We start from the raw sequence: 18,293 nt of genomic DNA, 5'->3' as shown, positions 1-18,293 counted from the left end.
GTCAGATAGGGAGCTGCTAGAAGGAGAATGCACAGAAGGAGACAGGAGAAGGGGTGAGTGGTGGCATGGCTACTTTCTGTTGTCTAGTTTACTCTCCAGAAGGGAAAGGGAGAGAGAGAGCTTTTTCTAGGTGACTAGTAAATCAATAAGGAGCACAGGAATTCCCAAATCTCAGAAGGCCCTCTGAGAGGGCTGGAATTCAACCTTGAAAGTGTACTGGTTCTCAAGTTAAAATAATGGGTGTTGAAGAGCTTGAAACCAACCTAAAAGCTTGTAGGACTGTTGGGTCAATGAGATCTTTTCCCTCATGCCTTTTTCATTAATGAAAACATAGTATGTTTACATATCATTAATTATGTTCAGTAGAGAACCAGTTATTTTCACATAAAAACTCATTGTTTGGAATATGGTTGTGCCTAGAGACATGATAGGAGTGAAATCTGAGTGGGAGGGGTTTACTTTCTGAGCAAATCACTAGCATAAAGCAGCCAGCAAGAGGCATGAAAACCTGTAGAGTTCACCTCTATTCAGTGACTAGAAATGTAATATTGATAATCAAATATCATGCTTTTTTTATTATGTTCAGCTAGCCAGCATATAGTACGTAGTTTTCTATGTAGTGTTCAATGGTTCATTTTAGTTGTGTATAACACCTAATGTTCATCACACATGTCCTCCTTAATACCCATCACCTGCTGTTCAATTAGAATACCGAAACCCTCCGCAGAGAGTTTTGCTCTGTCATGATAATTAGCAAAGGATACACTCTCATGATGTGAAACTGATCAACCTTAGTAAATTATTAGATATTCATGTACATGTGCAGGAAAGTTGCTTTTATAGAAAATATATAAAACATAGTGCTTATGGTGGCATGTCATATAAAAAGGCAATATACAAAATTTTATTTAAAAAACTTTGTTTTTATATAACATAAAAACACAACTTTTTAATGTTATATAAAAAGACAACATATAAAACTGTATTTATAGAAGTACAACAATCTAAAAGAGGTATAAGACAAAAAAAAAGAGGAAAGATTTTTAAATACTAGCAATGGTCAGTGGGATTGTGGGTGATTTTTCTGATTTTCCAAAACATTTGTAACAGTTTTACTGTAACATAGCTTGGCTGTAGATGAAGTAAAAATGTCATTTTAAAAAGCTGCATGGACAAATTAAAGGTGTTTACCTAATACATCAACATACCTAATACATCAACAATAATGGTCTTCTTTCTTTCTCCTCCTGCATTTTTGGCGAGAAGAGAATAGACACCTTGGTGGCTCCTCTGGCAATTCTTGATGACCATGGAGGAGCTAATGGCTGTGGTCTCGATGGTAGCTTCTTGAGGTAATGCTCTTTCATTCATGTTCCAGGTGACAGTTGGAGGAGGTTTTCCAGACACATATGCAATGATCCGGATAACCCCTCCAGCGTGAACCACAATTCTGTCTCTGACACTGGCATCTAGCTGAAGGTCAGGTGACACTGGAACACAATTGAAAATTACAAATGTGGTTTTCATTCCCAATCCAAAAGACAAATATGGAGAAAATAATAGTAGTGTGAATAATTACCAATTCTGTCCTTCATTTCAATGACATCTGTGACTTCTCCAGGTTCTCCAATGCCTGCAATGTTGACTGCTCTAACTCTGAATTTGTAGAAAGCTCCCTCTTTTAAGCCTGTCACAACAAGCTTTGTTCCTCTCACTTCTTTATCTTTAGCCTAGGGAAGGATTACATGCATTCAGTTCTTTGTAGCTTCTTGTTTTCATGGCTTTCTGAAGTCTAACCAACAGCATAATTAACTACTCTGGGAAAATTGTTGCCAATTTAGGTTTTGGGGATCAGATATTGCAGGTAAACACTGCATGAAATGTCTTTCCAGGAATTGTGTTTTAATAACAACAATATTAACTTTTGATTAAGTTTTTGACATAACAGGTGTTTGGATTCTCAGTTGTAATTGTTTTCTGATTTCTTAATAAAAAGGTATTTTTATTTCTACAAATAGAAATTAATGTGATTCAGAATAACAGCTACACTTTTTGCTTATTTATAATATATTTTCATAATGCCAAATGTTAGCTACCTGTTCCCATTCTTCTTTTCCTTCTTCTTTATATTCAACGATGTATCCAGTTACTTTGGATCCTCCATCTTTTAGTGGGGGAGACCACTCCAAATCCACAGATGATTTAGTCCAGTCTGTGACTTTGGGAATTGGAGGACCAGGAGGGGCTGGAAAAAACCAGTATACATAAGTATTCTTGACTTTTCCATGGCACTTTGGGGTGGGGTTAAAAAAAAAAAAAAAGGAGTGGTTTCAAGGCTTACCAATTGGATCTCTAGCAGTCACTGGGTCTGATGGCAGACTTGCAGGACCCACACCAGCAGCATTGATTGCATACACACGGAACTGATAGTCAGAACCTTCAATAAGACCAGTCACTTTATAAGAAACACCCAGAGTCATGGCCTTGATAGGATCTCGGTTAACTCTCTTCCACCTCTTTGAAGTGGTGTCTTTCATTTCTAGCCAGTATCCTGTCACAGGAGAGCCTCCATCGTATTCTGGTTCTTCCCAATTGACAGTCATGGAGTTGCGAGTCACGCTGCTAACTGTTGGTTTATCTGGTGCTCCAGGGACAGCTGTGGAAAAGAAATCACATTGATTTCTAGAAATTATAAAAAAACAACAGTAAGAGTGACTTTATATGTAAAGCATGTCCTACTTACAGAAGAGGTTTCTTGCTGTTTCAGGTTCACTGTCAAGAGGCTCCCCAACGCCAAATTTGTTCTGGGCCATGATTCGGAATACATATGCATGGCCTTCTAGCAATTTGGGAATTGTGTATGTGCACTCTTTAGGTTCACTGGAGACACGCACCCATGTCTTCCTGTTAGCCTCCCTCTTCTCAATTACATAGTTTGTAATCTTAGACCCTCCATCATCCAAAGGTGGAAGCCAAGATAATGTCATTTGATCTGCTGAAATAGATTCAAACTTTATTGGTCCCACTGGAGGTCCAGGACGACCTAAAATGGTTTTAAAAAGGAGAAAAAAAAATTAGAAGAATTGTTTAAAAGCCAAATAATATACATAGGAACAGACAAACATGTAGTTTTAATAAAGCCGTGCTATCTTTACCCAAGACATTCAGTCTCATCTCCTTTGATGCTGTTCCCAGATTATTCACAGCTGTGATGGTATATAAGCCAGTGTCACTCCTGCGAGACTGTGGAATAACTAAGGTGCAAGTGTCATCCACTACCAGTTTGTTGACGTGCGTGTCATAGATAACAGGTTCTTTGCTGTCAGGCTTCCTCGGAGGAGCTTTAAACCAGGTCAGTGTCGGGAATGGCACACCTTTAATTTTGGCCACAATGTTAACATCCGTTCCTTCTTCAACCTCCATGAATTCTTTTAGCTCAATTGATGGTGGGCCTAGATTGTTTAAAATAACAACGACAACAACAATGTGGTCACTAGGGACAGAAACTAGAGTTTGCAGTGCCTATAAAGCTATTTGTCTCTACTATAGGCAGGCTTCCTAGCCCAGCCCAATATGAAGATCAGATCTGATTTCAATTTATACCAGTTTGGAGAGCAGGTATATGTAGTCATCATCCTTTATTGGACCTACATGTGGCTACATAATCAACTCTTGCCTCTCCCTTATTGAGCATTATTATGCATGTAGATACTGATAGAGGGCAGAGAGAAGTGAAGATTGCAATAGCCTAGGTTTAGAGTTCTTTCATGATATTCCCTTTAATATAGATGCATATTTTCTTAAATATGCAGAATTATGAGAGGACTTACAGTTTTTATTCTGAGAGAATGCCCTAAGAAATACAACTACTAGTGGAGGCAAAGCAACTTCCCATTTTCCATGAATGTAGGAGAACATGCAAAGAGGGTAGTGACTACAACCCTCCTAATTTTAGAAGAAAGAACTGAACAAACACAAAGCAGCAGGGATCGTAACAATAACAGAGGAAGAATTATTACCATATTTGTCTATATTTATCTATTAAAATGGATGTATCTTTTTCTTAGAGAAAAAGAAACTTGATTGGGAAGATAAATGGGGTTCAGAACTTGCTGAGAAAATAACTGCTTGCTTACTTCCCCTTTTGAGGCTCATGCAGAAAATTATAGTATGGGAATTCCAAATGTCATCCCTTTCAAATAAGGAAAAAGTTTAATATGTAAGGAAATAAGATAATTCAGTAGAAGTTGATGGAAAGAGTGATTAATATGCCCGTGTTCACATTCCACTCACACAGCCTCCTGATGTACAGATATTTTTCTTTTTACTCTGGACTGATATTAAATTACTAGCAAGAGGTTCCTAGAGAGGACATTTGCAGTTAATATGCGGGGACTTACATGTCTGGTCTTTGACTGTCACTGGGCCCACAGTGGCTGAAGGTTTGCTGACTCCTGCAGCATTCACAGCCTTGACTCTGAACTCATATTCACCACCCTCGACGAGGTCTTCAACAGTAAATTCTAGTTCTTCCACATCACGCTTGTTGCACTGTTTCCAAGCTTCTTTCTTTTTCCCAGTAGGGTCCCAAGCAAGGCACTCAACAATATAGTGGGTGACAGGGGAGCCCCCATCATTCTTTGGGGGTTTCCATGATAGGTGTACTGTGTTCTTTGTTATGAGGCCAATCTTGAGTTTAATGGGGGGATCAGGAGGATCTTTAAAAATAGGTAAAGGAAGTATTAAGCATTGTTTATAATGATATATTTCAAATTTGAGGAACTATTTTAATCTCATATTAGGAAAAAAAGAAACTTACATATTGGATCTCTGGCTGTGGTCCTCTGAATGGTTTCCACAGGTGGACCAATACCAAAACGGTTTTCTGCACGTACGCGGAAGAAATACTGCTGTTCAGAGATGAGATCAGGAACCACAAATGTGGTGCTTCCACAGTTTGGATTGACTTTAGTCCAGGCTTTTCCATCAATAGTCTTCTTCTCTATAACATAGCCCTTGATCCTGTCTCCTCCGTCATCGTCTGGCATCTTCCATGAGAGTCTGCAACTACCTCTTGTGATGTCACTGACTTTCAGATCTTTGGGTGGTCCTGGTACATCTGTTGGATGCAAATCACCACATAAACAATGTCACTTTGTTTAAAATAATTTGTTCTTATTCTATGGTCACTTTCAAAGTCCTTCTTACCCATGACTTTGACTCTGCAATGGGCTGTCTTCTGTCCTGCCTTATTCTTGGCTGTGATGCTGTATTTGCCTGTGTGAGATCGTGTGCATTCTGGAATAATGATTACTGAGGAGTTTTCAGCAGTCTCCAGCTAAACAGAGAGAATAGTAGTTACACATCGGATGAGATAAGAGCGGTACTGCAGTCAACTGTGTTCTGAACTACTTCAATTTTTCTTTTTACCTGTGCATCCTCGGGTATATCATGAACTCCATCCTGTTAGAGAAGAAGATCGTTGTAGTGTTAATAATCCTTAGAGTGATTCAGTGGGAAACACAGAAAATTAGATTTTTCTTACCTTCACTGCCTTCTTCGCCTTTCCGTCAAATTCCCACGATGATTTTGGTGTCGGGCGTCCCTTGATGACAGCAGGAATCCTAATCTGGGAGCCAGCCTGACAAACCAGACAGTCTTGTGCTCCAATGTCAATAAAAACTTCTGGGGCCTCTGTAATACCATGAATAATATAACAGGATTTAGCATACCTTTTTCAAAGAAGTAAGCAACCTATCTTCGGGATATTAACTTTCATAACTACATCAAATGAACACAGAAATGCAATAAAGGACGAGTACCTTGAATATCCGTGGCAGGGATCTCTCCAGTTGTATCACTTGGTTCAGACTCACCAGCATCATTGACAGCTTTCACTCTGAATCGGTACTTGCGGAGTTCTTTCAGATTTGGCACCACACATTCACAGGTGGTTAGCAGTTTGTCTGGCTCGTTTACTTTTTTCCAGTCGGTGCTGCCTTCTTCTTGCATTTCTACAATGTATCCTTTGATTGGACTGCCGCCATCTTTGGCTGGAGGTTTCCATGCCAGCGAGATGCTGGACTTGGTTTTATCTTTGACCTCTGGGCAAGAAGGTGGCCCAGGTGGATCTAAGAAGAAGAAGAGTGTATCAAATTCTGAAGCCAATGGAATGCTAGATTTAATCTACTAAATACTAAAGTAGGAATTCTGAAGGAATAAATTACCTTCCAGAGCAGAGAATATAAGAAATAGTCTCTTTTCGTTTCGCATTAATGTGAAAACAAAATAAGCAAACAACTAACTGTGATTAAAAAGACGATACATGATCTCTAGATAGATATATGTTGCATTTATACACAAATAGTGAAAAGCTATTTTAAGATCACTTTGAAAAGACTCTGTCATATTCTCTACTAAAACCTTAGTTTAAAGTAAAAAAAATGATTTCATCATTAGCTGGTAAACTTTGGAACACAAACTATGCTCTTTAGGGACGAGATCGATGCATAACAGTCCTTTACGTTTCTGACAGTGCTTTACCATTACAGAAAGTCTTTTGAACCCTCGCTCTTCCTCTCTAGCACACTACCTTGAACAAAGCACATGTTCAGTACAGGCTTGCTAAATGAATGAATGAATGACTATTTCATTTTATATATATATGCTCCATATAGAACTTAGAGTATTTTAAATCTTTTTAACAAGTAGCTGAATTTTTTTTCTACAGAGAATCTAATCAGATATATAGCAAATACAGTGAATCATTAAGACCATGGTATTTTAATCTTTGAACTGATCTGCTAAATAGATCTTTTGGAAGGATTTTTTTTTTTCTTACCACCTCATGGACTGTGCTTGAGAATCTTGCATAAAGGTACAGTATATATTATTGAAGATTATATTAAAGATACAATATATATGTTTGAAAAATGAACATTTTGCTTTTTGTTCAACTCTACCTAGAGGGTCTCTTTAGGGAGGGAGATAATTTTCATAGTATGAAATAAGATAGGGGTATGGGAGCAGAGAGGGAGCTTATAGTGCAGGGTCTTTATCACTGTGATTCCTCATAAATACTAGGCTTAAACCAACAATTAAAAACGATATGATTTTATGTATGTATATACGTGTGTGTATGTATACATACATAGAGCTGTGTGTATAGTGTGTATATCTGTCTATACATATATACAAATTTATGTACTTCTGATACTCTACGTAAGTATGAGGTTTTTACTTTAATAAATAATTGGGTATAGAAAAATGCAAGAAATTTAGGAGCAGAACTATTCATTTGGTGGCTTTGTTCTTTGTAAACTCCGGAAATAGAAGCATACTTACATATGGGATCTCCTGCAACAGCTGGATCTGATGGTTCACTGGGAGGACCCACTCCTGCAGCATTTATTGCCATTGCTCTGAACTGGTATTTAACACCCTCAATCAAGCGGGGAACGTTGAATTCTATGCCTTTCAATCCCACTTTGGTTATTGGTGCTCTGCTAACACGTGACCAATAGGAACCTCCCTCTTCTCTCTTCTCCAGCCAGTAGCCAGTAATGGGAGAGCCGCCATTGTCCAGAGGAGGAGTCCAGCTCACTAGCATTGACCCTTTGGTGCGCTCCAGGACTTTTGGTTTTCCCGGGGGTCCAGGAAGGCGGAAGGGATCTTGAATGACAACTTTATCTGATTTGCAGTCATCACTGATTCCATATTTATTCACTGCCCTAACTCGGAACTCGTACTGACCATTGGGAATAAGTTTCCAGACCTAGAAATCAGATGAAGTGATTTCTTAAAAACAATGGACTTGTTGACTTCACTTATTTTAAAATTCAGGTTCTTTTCATATGTAAGACTACAAAAAAGAAATCTATTAAAATCAAGTAAATATATAGTTTAAAAATACATAGACACAAATGTGGAGAAAGCATGTGCAGCTAATAAGTTATTAAATACTACATCAAAAACTAATGATGTACTATATGTTGGCTAATTGAATTTAAATTAAAAAAATAAAAATACTTATATTTATTGTACCTAATAGTGGATCTCTCAAATAAGAGAGAATTGGTTTACCAAATAGTATTTTTTTTAAAGATTTTATTTATTTATTTAACAGAGAGAGAGATCACAAGTAGGCAGAAAGGCAGGCAGAGGGAGAGGGGGGAGCAGGCACCCTGCTGAGCAGAGAGCCCGATGCAGGGCTCGATCCCAGGACCCTGAGATCATGACCTGAGCCAAAGACAGAGGCTTAACCCACTGAGCCACCCAGGAACCCTACCAAATAGTACTTTTTTTTTTTTTAAAGATTTTATTTATTTATTTGGGAGAGAGAGAGAGAAAATGAGAAAGAGAGAGCATGAGAGGAGAGAGGTCAAAGGGAGAAGCAGACTCCCTGCCGAGCAGGGAGCCTGATGTGGGACTCCATCTCAGGACTCCAGGGTCATGACCTGAGCCAAAGGCAGTCACTTAACCAACTGAGCCACCCAGGTACCCCCAAATAGTACTTTTAAGTGGCTTTATGTTTAGGGTGCTAAAAACTGTGATAGATCTTTTTATGTGCAGTTTTGAGTTTAATCATTAAATTCCAAGATTATGCCAGAATGGTGTTAATTCAGTGTCGTGTCCTTTTACTGTATATAAAAAAACATTTACAACAGTTTACCCCATATTTCCTCTCCACAGCAGTGTTGGTGACTTCTTCCCATTCACTCTTCTTCCTGCTTGCATCACGTTTGTCTATGATATAATGGGTGATTTCACTGCCACCATTGTCTAGAGGGGCATCCCAGGTCAAGTAGCAGGATTCAGCTTTAATGTCAGTTACAGCAAGATTTCTTGGTGGTGATGGACGATCTGGAAAGGAACCAAGAGAGGAGAATGAGAATACAATTCTTAAAGAGACATTGGACTTCATTTTGAGTTAAGGAAGCAGGTCCCTTAGCATATACTTCCACATGAACATTAAGAATACAATTCTTAAAGAGACATTGGACTTCATTTTGAGTTAAGGATGCAGGTCCCTTACCATATACTTCCACATGAACATTTCGGAACACGGAGCCCAGGCGATTGGAAGCAGTAATGGTGTAAGTGCCTTTGTCTTCCCGGACTGCTTTGGGAATGATAACCTCGGTCTTTGCCTCACTTCGGGATACTTCTTCCTTGGTTATCTTAAGTGCATCAGTGGGTTTTTCGATCACGGTTTCATTCTTAGACCACTCAATCTTAGGCATCGGAAGGCCTGTCACATCTGCGGGGATGTTAACAGGCTCTCCTGCCTTAACTTTGATAGTGTCTCCTCGAACAGACAGGCGCAACTTAATGGTGGGAGGCACTGCGAAGAGAAAGGAAAGAAAAGAAAAGTCATAAAAATGTTTGCTCACTCTATGAGATGAAGGCAGCACCAGAAAGTGCACTAAAATGAGGCTCAGATTCCACACCTTCATCATCTTGTATGACCACATTAAGAGGCAGGGATGGTTCACTTTCCCCAATTGCGTTGACAGCTCTGACGCGGAATTCATACATTTGGTGTTCATCAAGATCTTCAACCGGAAAAGATGTGGTTGGGCAGAGTCGCTTGTTAACTCTTTCAAAGTTGGGTTTGTCATGACGCCGTTTTTCAATGATATAGCCCTGGATGGGGCTGCCACCATCGCTGCGGGGCTCCTTCCAGTCAAGGGTGATAGTGGACTTTGTCCTTTCTGTGTATGTGAGCCTCTCAGGAGCCGTTGGAGGACCTTTAACCAGAGGCAAGTTGAAATGTCAAGCATCAAATAAATATTCATGTAAAAGATAATACTTCACTTCAAATTAATTATGTGAAAAATAGGTTTCTGTCTGGCATAACCTTAACATCCATCTTTTTTTTTTTTTTTTTTAAAGATTTTTATTTATTTGTCAGAGAGAGAGAGAGAGAGCAAGAGCAAGCACAGGCAGAGTGGCAGGCAGAGTCAGAGGGAGAAGCAGGCTCCCTGCAGAGCAAGGAGCCCAATGTGGGACTTGATCCCAGGACGCTGGGATCATGACCTGAGCCGAAGGAAGCTGCTTAACCAACTGAGCCACCCAGGCGTCCCAACATCCATCTTTAAAATCCTTCTGAAAACACATCAGTTACCAGAATGATAGGCATTCATAATAGGCAGACTTTCTCTTAGTGAGGTTTACAGTCAAAATTCTTGATTAGAAATAAAAGATATGTACGCCTTTGTTATTTTTACCATTTTAGATCTTTTATAGCTCAGTCACTGGGAAAGCTTCTAATCCTAATGAAGTAAAAGAGAATGTCTGTGAAGTTTTGCTTTGGATGACCAGCTGAGATCAAAGTGTTTTCTTTATTAATAGACAGTAGATATGTCTACTGAACTTTGAACCAAGTTGCTTCTAAGTGTGGGTTTAAAATGGAATGGAAAGAGAATTTATGTAATTCTGCTGTAGTTTTGCACCCAAAGGACACAACAAAGAATAAGTGTGAATGCTAAAACTAGACCTGATCCCTTTTGTTGACTGTTACTACAACCAGAAGCTGAGCTTTGTGGTGGAAGCTCAGCTCTGTCCTGATACCTCTGGTAAAACTTGACATACAGTGGATGTATCTGAAATGAGCTGTCACAGTGAGGTTGTAATTTTCCTTTTTTGGTTGGTAGGGTGGTGGTGGTGGAGGAGGAATAAAGCCTCTGTTTCTTGGGGAATGGGTCATCCTCACAAATTTTGCTTTCTTGGTTGGGATGTCAGGATGCATTTCCAAGTGTGTGTGATTTTAGGATTTCACATTTGTTCATATTGTTTAAGGATATTTCCTTTGGTTAGATTTCTATTCTCTGGTGGCTTTTTCTGATTCTGGGTCTCCATATCCTTCCAGTGTGGAGACTACCTGAGGACTAAAGGAAGACTAAGGCATTTATTCTAAGGCTGTTGTCTATCCCGTTCTCTTTTAAAAATAGTGAATTCCCTTTAACTACGGAAGTATTAAATGAATTATTCCAGGGCGTTCTATTGCAGAGATGTAGAATTTTTAACTATTTTTAGGTTATTGCTAAGCTTCACTAGATTCATATTTTTCAGTACACAAAACTGTGCATGGATTGTGCAAAAATTACAGTGAGCCAAAAATGACATTGAAATCATAGCAAAAACGGTATTCTTAAAGTTGCTAATAGTTACTTGATTTACCTTTCTTATCACTCTCTAGGTATAGATCATGGGACTGTTGGGGAGTTCAAAGCCATAAGGCTCAATAGCTAAATGACATAACTAGAAGCAAACACAAAGAAAACACAATGAAAACCTCCTTTACCCAGTGGATCCACTGCAAGAATTGGTCCTATTTCAACAGGAGGGCCGCAGCCAAACTTGTTCTTGGCAATCACACGGAACATATATTCTTGGCCCTCAATGAGACCTGTGATGTCACATTTAGATCTCTCAGTCTCAATTGGTTGTCTCCAGGTATGCATCTTAGCATCTTTTCTTTCAATAATGAATCCTGTGATTTCACTTCCTCCATCATCTGCTGGATCAGACCAGTTAAGTAAACACATCTTTCTATTTGTAACAACAGGTTTTAAGTCAAGAACTGGTCCAGGAACATCTGTAAAATAAAATTAACAAACAAACAGGCAAACATAAAAAATCAATGCGATAAATTGTGTTACTTGGGAAAACCCTCTGAAAATCCACGTAACATTCCTTACCAAAAACTTCTACCCTGGCTGCTGCAAATTTGGAACCACAGCTATTAGTAGCTGTAATCACATATCTGCCATGGTCTTTTCTCAATGCATTCTTGATAATTAGCTCAGATTTGGTTCCAACGTTCTCTATTACAACGCGGTCTTTATCTAGCTCCCCTTCTTCTATGGTCCATACTCTGGTAGGCACCGGACGCCCAGTCACCACAGCTGGAATTCTGAGTGTCTTCCCAGCCATTATTTGTATCCCAGCTTTGACAGAAACATCTAGTTCTACAGTTGGAGGCTCTGTTTTAAAGAGAACAGTAATACGTTAGCCCAAGAAAGATGGGGGAAAAGTCTCCTACTAGGAAAATATCCATAATCTTATCTAGGGAACTCTTAGGTTACCTTGTGGTTCAGCCACAGTAACAGGTCCTGTCTCTCCTGGTGGTCCTTCACCTGCAGCGTTGACAGCACTCACTCGAAGTTTATAATCGGCACCCTCTCGGATTTCTTTGACGGTGTACTGACGGTTCTTGATCATCTTCTCTGTGCAGCGTGACCATTCATTTGTGCCAACCAGCTGCTTATCGACAAAGTAGCCAATAATTTCCCCCCCACCATTGAAAGCTGGGGGTTCCCATTCTAGATCAATAGTTGTAGAGCTTGTGTCAGTGACTTTTGGGACAGGTGGCCCAGGTGGAGCTGGAAATGAATGCAGTTACACAAATCAGAACTCACTGAAGCTTTTAAAATGCACAATAACTTACTCTATCCACTTTTTTCCAGAATGCATTGCAGGTAGTATGGGTAAGTACTGCTTTGTGAAATTTTTAAGTTATATTTATAGATGTTTAAAATTTTACTTTGTGACCTTAGCATGTGTCTATAGTCATTGTTAATATTTTGCTTGTTTTTTGGGGAGGATAAGTTTCTTTAATTTTTTTAAATTTTAATTTTATTTATTTGACAGAGAGCGAGCACAAGCAGGCGGAGTAGCAGGGAGAGGGAGAGGCAATTCCAGGACCCTGGGATCATGACCTGAGCTGAAGGCAGTTGCTTAACCAACTGAGCCACCCAGGCATCCCCCACTTTTTTGGTAAGTTTAAGGTATACAACATGATAATCTGATACGTATGTTGCAAGATGATTACCACAGTGTTGGTTTACACCTTCATCCCCTTACACAATTATCATTTTCCTTTTTTTTAGTGTTAACATGCAAGATCTACTCTCTTCACTTTCAAACATATAATATAGTACTTAATTAAGTGACTTAATTATAGTCACCTTGTTGTACCCCACTCTCTTCATGAGAAATTACTTACAGATTGGATCATGTGCTGTTTTGGGATCTGAAGGGGGACTGAACTTTCCGGGGCCAGCTGCATTTTCGGCACATACTCTGAAGACATAGGTGAGTCCTTCTAATAGGCCTTCTACATTGGTTTTCAAAGAATTCAGAAGGCTTCTGTTGACACGAGACCAGTGTGTACTATTAACCTCTCGTTTTTCAAGCCAATAACCCAAGATGGGACTTCCATTATCTTTTGGTTCATTCCATTTCACGAGCATACTGTTTTTGGTAACATCTTCTACAATGGGCTTGTCGGGTGCATCGGGCGGTTCTGATTAAAAAAAATTGCATATTTGAATTAATTCCCTAGTATCATAAAAATTCAAGTTTAAAAGCTATGGTAATGTATATACCCATGCATATGATAAAAAGGCAAAGTATAGATGCTAAAAGAACCTTACCAAATGGATCTTTGGCTGTAAGTGGTTTGGAAACACATGGTGGTCCAGGCCCAAACCTGTTTTCAGCTCTTACACGAAAGAGGTACTCTTTTCCTTCAATTAGTTTTGTCACTGAATATTTGCAGTGTCTAAGTGTTGCAGTGACAGTAATCCACTCTGAGTCAGGTTTTGTCTTGTCTTTCTTTTCCAAAGTGTAGTTTATAATTTCACTGCCACCATCATCAAGGGGTGGTTCCCATTTGCAGAGGACAGAGTTCTTTCTAATATCTTCAAATACAAAGTTGATTGGTGGTCCTGGTGTATCTAATGTTTCGAAAGACAACAATGATTAAAAATTTGTGTAGAAGCGGTGGTTATGAAAAACGTCCATGTCAGCATGCCCCTTTAACACAAACTTCTGTGTTTTTCTACACCAGTCTTCATACCACACTAGCTAATAAACAACAAGCTTGGGTGATTTCGTTTACATAGCCAGGAGGAAAAATGGGTCAGAGGATAGCTTGCTGAAGCTATTTCCTACTTCTTTGATACCCCTACCCCCTGGCCCAAACCCCCTTTTTATATCTTACTAAAACTCTTCCCTAGACTTCCTTTTATTGAGAAGTGTTGTTTTGCCTACTCACCTAGCACACAGACAGTACAGGGAGCTTTGGCAGTGCCATGGTCATTTTCAGCTTTGATCATATACACGCCGTGGTCAGGTCGGAGAGAATCTCGGACACGCAGTTGAGACTCTCCTTTTTTACTGTTGTCGATACTCAAACGTTCTGTCAGAGGCAGGACAAATGGTTCTTCTTCTTGAACTTCACCCTTCTTCCTCCTAATTGTGGGTGCTGCTCGCTTCTTTATTTCTTCCGGTGTAATGACTTTTTCATCCTTTAGCCATGTAATAGCTGGGTAAGGAGACCCAGAGATGGTTGCATCAAGGGCTATTTCATCACCTCGTTTCACCTCAAGGCTGGTTCTCAAAATGACCTTCGGGGCATCTGTAAGGATTAAAGACAGCAATTGCTTTCAGTTCTGATCAAAACATCTGACAAGACATTATTCTTTTTTACTATACAATGGGACAGTGGCCACCCCATTAAATGAAACTTACCAATAGGATCTACAGCTTTCGTTGGAGGAGTGGCCCGAGAAGGTTCACTAATGCCAGCAGCATTTTCTGCTCGCACTCGGAATTGGTATTCCTTTCCCTCTTCAAGTCCTTTTGCTGTGTAGGTCAGGACTGGTACCAGGTGTTCATTGCATCTCTTCCATTTGTCTTCACCCTTAGCAATCTTTTCTATGATGTAACCCATGATTTTGCTTCCTCCATCGTACAAAGGTGGCTTCCACGTAATGGTCATTGCCTTAGCTGTAGGATTATGAACCTCAACATCCACAGGTGGATCAGGAGGCTCTGAAGAATAAGAAAAAACCTGTTAATATGTACATGTATAATATAAACCCACTTTTTAAAATTAAAAAATTGCATATTAATTCCTAGCTATATTCTAACCATGCCCAAACTTACGCTTTGGATCTTGAGCAATGACTGGGTTTTTCAGTTCAATATATTCGCCTCCACCAATCTTGTTGACAGCTTTAACACGGAAGAAGTATTCACCATTTGGTATCAGATCTTTTACAGTCCAAGACAGTTTGTTCTCACCAGACATGACTGGTATATATGTCCTCCTCCCAGCCTCTCTGCGTTCCAGGACATAATGGAGGATTGGGCTTCCACCATCATATTCTGGAGGTTCCCAGGTTAATTTACAAGAACTCTTGGTCACATCACTTGCTTTAATATCTTTGCACGGTCCAGGTAGGCCTGTTAGAAATAAAATGACACTTATTATTATAAGACGAATAGTCAGCATGTTATAGAACACTTTTTTCTAAATGTGACTAGTCACATTTTGGGTGGGATAACCTTTGATGTGCTGGAGTATTCCCCCATACATTGCAGGCCATTTAGCATCCTTGGCCCCCAATTACTAAATGTCAGTAGCCCTCCTGAGTCTTTATTCCAAACAAAGACTCAGAAGGGCTAACAAAGACTCTCCACACACAAATTTCTCCACATATAAATTTCTAAATACCATCTGCATGGGACAGGATAGAAAATGTTACTGATCCTGGTGAAAACACTATGGAAAAATATAAATACAATTATGAATGAGTATTGGCAATTAAAACTTTTGGGGGGTGTACTCTTTTATTTAGTACTTCACATGCCAGTAATTACAACAGAAGTGAATTAGTTTAATCAGATTTTTAACTGGAAATTTCATGTCTTAATTGCTTTGCTTCTCGTATAGGAAGAAATAATCTGGAAGGACACTTAGTTTATAAATAGCTAACCCATGAAACCCTTTATACTAACACTGTGAAGTTAATTAATTTTCCTAACATGTGAAGAAGAGTATCTCATATTTCATCAAAGAATGATTACCTATGACTTTGACATTGATTGAGCCAGTTGCTGAGCCAAGCTTGTTCTCCAGCGTAATGGTATAAACTCCAGCATCTGCATGGACACTCTTGGGAACTTCAAGGTGTGCAGAGATGTGATCATTCTTCATTGTTAATCTGTCACTTGCTTTGACTTCTTTACCATCTTTATGCCAACTAACAGTTGGAACTGGGACAGCTCGGAAGGGAACAGGAATGCGTAACTTTTCACCTTCAATGACAACAATGTCATGTGTCTCCATATCAATTGTTGGCTTGCCTGTGAGATATTGAAAAGAGGGAAAAAAGGTACATCAAAGTGCAATGTGTAAGCAAAGCCTGTTTTATTAATTATAAAAGACACTGTGTTCTTACAGTCTGGGTCTTTGGCAACTACGTTTTCAGAGATCTCAGATGGCTCACTGACACCAACAGCATTGACAGCTCTCACTCTCAGAACGTACTCCTTGTCAGGAACAACACCTTCTTCAACTTTGAACTTCAAGTCTTTTATTGGGCGGGAATTAACTCGCATCCATTTCTCAGTGCCTACTGGGCACATTTCAACATGGTATCCTATAATAGGACTTCCACCATTTTTCTCTGGAGGCTTCCAGGCGATAGCAATGTGCTTTCGCCCAGCATCAGTCACATGCAAGTCAAGAGGAGGTGAAGGAGGACCTGAAAAAAGAGTGAATGATTCACATCCGTGATCTCATCATCAAGCTGTAGACAATATCCTTCACATAACTGATACTACTTACTTGTTGGATCTTCAATTGCCAGGATTTCTGTGGGTTCACTTGGGTGACCAACTCCAGCTTCATTTTCTGCCCGAACCTGAAACTGGACCTCTGTTCCTTCAATGACATCAGTTACTCTGAAGTTACAGTCAGGTCCTGAGGTCTTTCCAGCTTTCACCCAACGGGTGCCTAACTTTTCTTTCTTCTCAATGATGTATCTATTGAAATAAAGCATTTTATTAGCATTAATAAAGAAAACAAAGTTAAGAATGTTCAGCTGAGTACAAATTTTCTTTGTGAATTAATTAAAATTCTACCTCTGTATTGGTCGTCCACCATCATTTTTCGGTGGTTCCCACTTCAAGTCAACATGTCGCTTGGTTACATCAACCACTGCCAGAGCGTATGGTGGACCAGGGGTGGCTAGAAGCAAAATATTCAGTGGTTAGAAAAACCAGAGGGGAAGTGGTAATCTACTACAAATGGTATCACAAAGATGAAGCTAGAGAACATACTAAAGGTGTCTTTGGCCAGGACAGAGTCCTCAATTTCACAGTAGTCACTTTGTCCTATGGCATTTTCTGCAGCAACCCGGAACACGTATAAAGAGCCCTCTGTCAGTGGGGTTACTGTGCACTTCGTGTCCTTGACAGTAGTGTCCACCGTTTGCCAGCCTTTTCGCCTCACGTCTCTCTTTTCCACAATGTAGTTTGTGATGGGGGACCCTCCATCTTTCTCAGGAACTGTCCACTTAAGGTCTGCTGTATTTTTTGTGATATTAATAACTTCAAGCCAGCGAGGTGGTGATGGAGGATCTGAAGAAGAAAAAGAGAATTCAATTTTTGAATTGTCCAATATTCAGTCTTCAATGAATTCTCTCGTAGTCACTCGGAAATCACATAGCAAGGATGAAATAATCTAGTAACAAGTTTTTCATTTTTCTCATACTGTAGTCCTCAGATATACTTTAGAAGAATTTATATATCTTAAACATCAAGAGTGACTTACATAGTTTTTCCCTGCAAAGCACAGGGTCACTGGGTTCACTGGGCTCACTTTCCCCGGCCTTGTTCACAGCTCTAACTCGGAATGAATATTCCTGTCCTTCCATGAGACCGGTGAGCAAATGCTGAGTGGTGGGAACACCTTCAGCCACTCGGACCCAGTCATCTGTTCCGGTCTTTAGCATTTCAATGACATAAGACTCAATCTTTGCCCCTCCATCATGTTCTGGCTTTGTCCAGTTCAACATCAATGATGTTTTGCCTACATCTTTCACAGTTGGTTTTCCAGGAGGCCATGGAGGATCTGCAAACCAATGAAAGGAAACCATTATTTAAGTTTGTCAAAAAAGAAATTAATAGGAGCTTCAAAATAACCACAGAAGGATATGTAAATAATACCTATTGGATCCTTTATTAAGATTGGTTCCGTTGATCTACTTGGTTTTCCAGGTCCAGCAAGATTCTCAGCCAAAACACGGAATCTGTATTTTTTCTTATTTGTGAGACCTTTCACTCTGAATTAGGGACAAAGGATGAATTGGATACCATGATCAGCAGAAGCCTCTGTGTCTTTTACTCCGACGGGGCTAATTTATTTTAATTGTAAATGACTGATATTGAAATTTAACTGAAAATATTTCATTATAAACTCATATTTGGTCAAATGT

At 39.5% G+C, this 18,293-nt stretch overlaps 1 protein-coding gene across 1 annotated transcript in view; it reads right to left on the bottom strand.

The window, feature by feature from the left end:
• Positions 1 to 18,293, bottom strand: part of LOC309843473 (titin-like) — a 275,519-nt gene that overhangs the window by 69,039 nt on the left and 188,187 nt on the right. Inside the window, 31 exon segments of the mRNA XM_082688984.1 lie at positions 1,209 to 1,490; positions 1,580 to 1,730; positions 2,097 to 2,245; positions 2,342 to 2,656; positions 2,744 to 3,043; positions 3,156 to 3,452; positions 4,401 to 4,718; positions 4,820 to 5,119; positions 5,209 to 5,338; positions 5,431 to 5,463; positions 5,546 to 5,694; positions 5,823 to 6,131; positions 7,345 to 7,774; positions 8,672 to 8,862; positions 9,035 to 9,343; positions 9,450 to 9,749; positions 11,306 to 11,599; positions 11,703 to 11,987; positions 12,090 to 12,386; positions 13,010 to 13,309; positions 13,440 to 13,742; positions 14,063 to 14,425; positions 14,539 to 14,841; positions 14,956 to 15,255; positions 15,880 to 16,158; positions 16,254 to 16,559; positions 16,643 to 16,839; positions 16,939 to 17,044; positions 17,137 to 17,436; positions 17,630 to 17,929; positions 18,025 to 18,140. Coding sequence (XP_082545110.1) covers positions 1,209 to 1,490; positions 1,580 to 1,730; positions 2,097 to 2,245; positions 2,342 to 2,656; positions 2,744 to 3,043; positions 3,156 to 3,452; positions 4,401 to 4,718; positions 4,820 to 5,119; positions 5,209 to 5,338; positions 5,431 to 5,463; positions 5,546 to 5,694; positions 5,823 to 6,131; positions 7,345 to 7,774; positions 8,672 to 8,862; positions 9,035 to 9,343; positions 9,450 to 9,749; positions 11,306 to 11,599; positions 11,703 to 11,987; positions 12,090 to 12,386; positions 13,010 to 13,309; positions 13,440 to 13,742; positions 14,063 to 14,425; positions 14,539 to 14,841; positions 14,956 to 15,255; positions 15,880 to 16,158; positions 16,254 to 16,559; positions 16,643 to 16,839; positions 16,939 to 17,044; positions 17,137 to 17,436; positions 17,630 to 17,929; positions 18,025 to 18,140 — 8,012 coding nt within the window.

The sequence above is a fragment of the Mustela nivalis genome, assembly GCF_964662115.1.
Source record: "Mustela nivalis genome assembly, chromosome: 11".
Classification (NCBI taxonomy): Eukaryota; Metazoa; Chordata; class Mammalia; order Carnivora; family Mustelidae; genus Mustela; species Mustela nivalis.
This window is presented reverse-complemented; position numbering and strand designations above follow the sequence as displayed.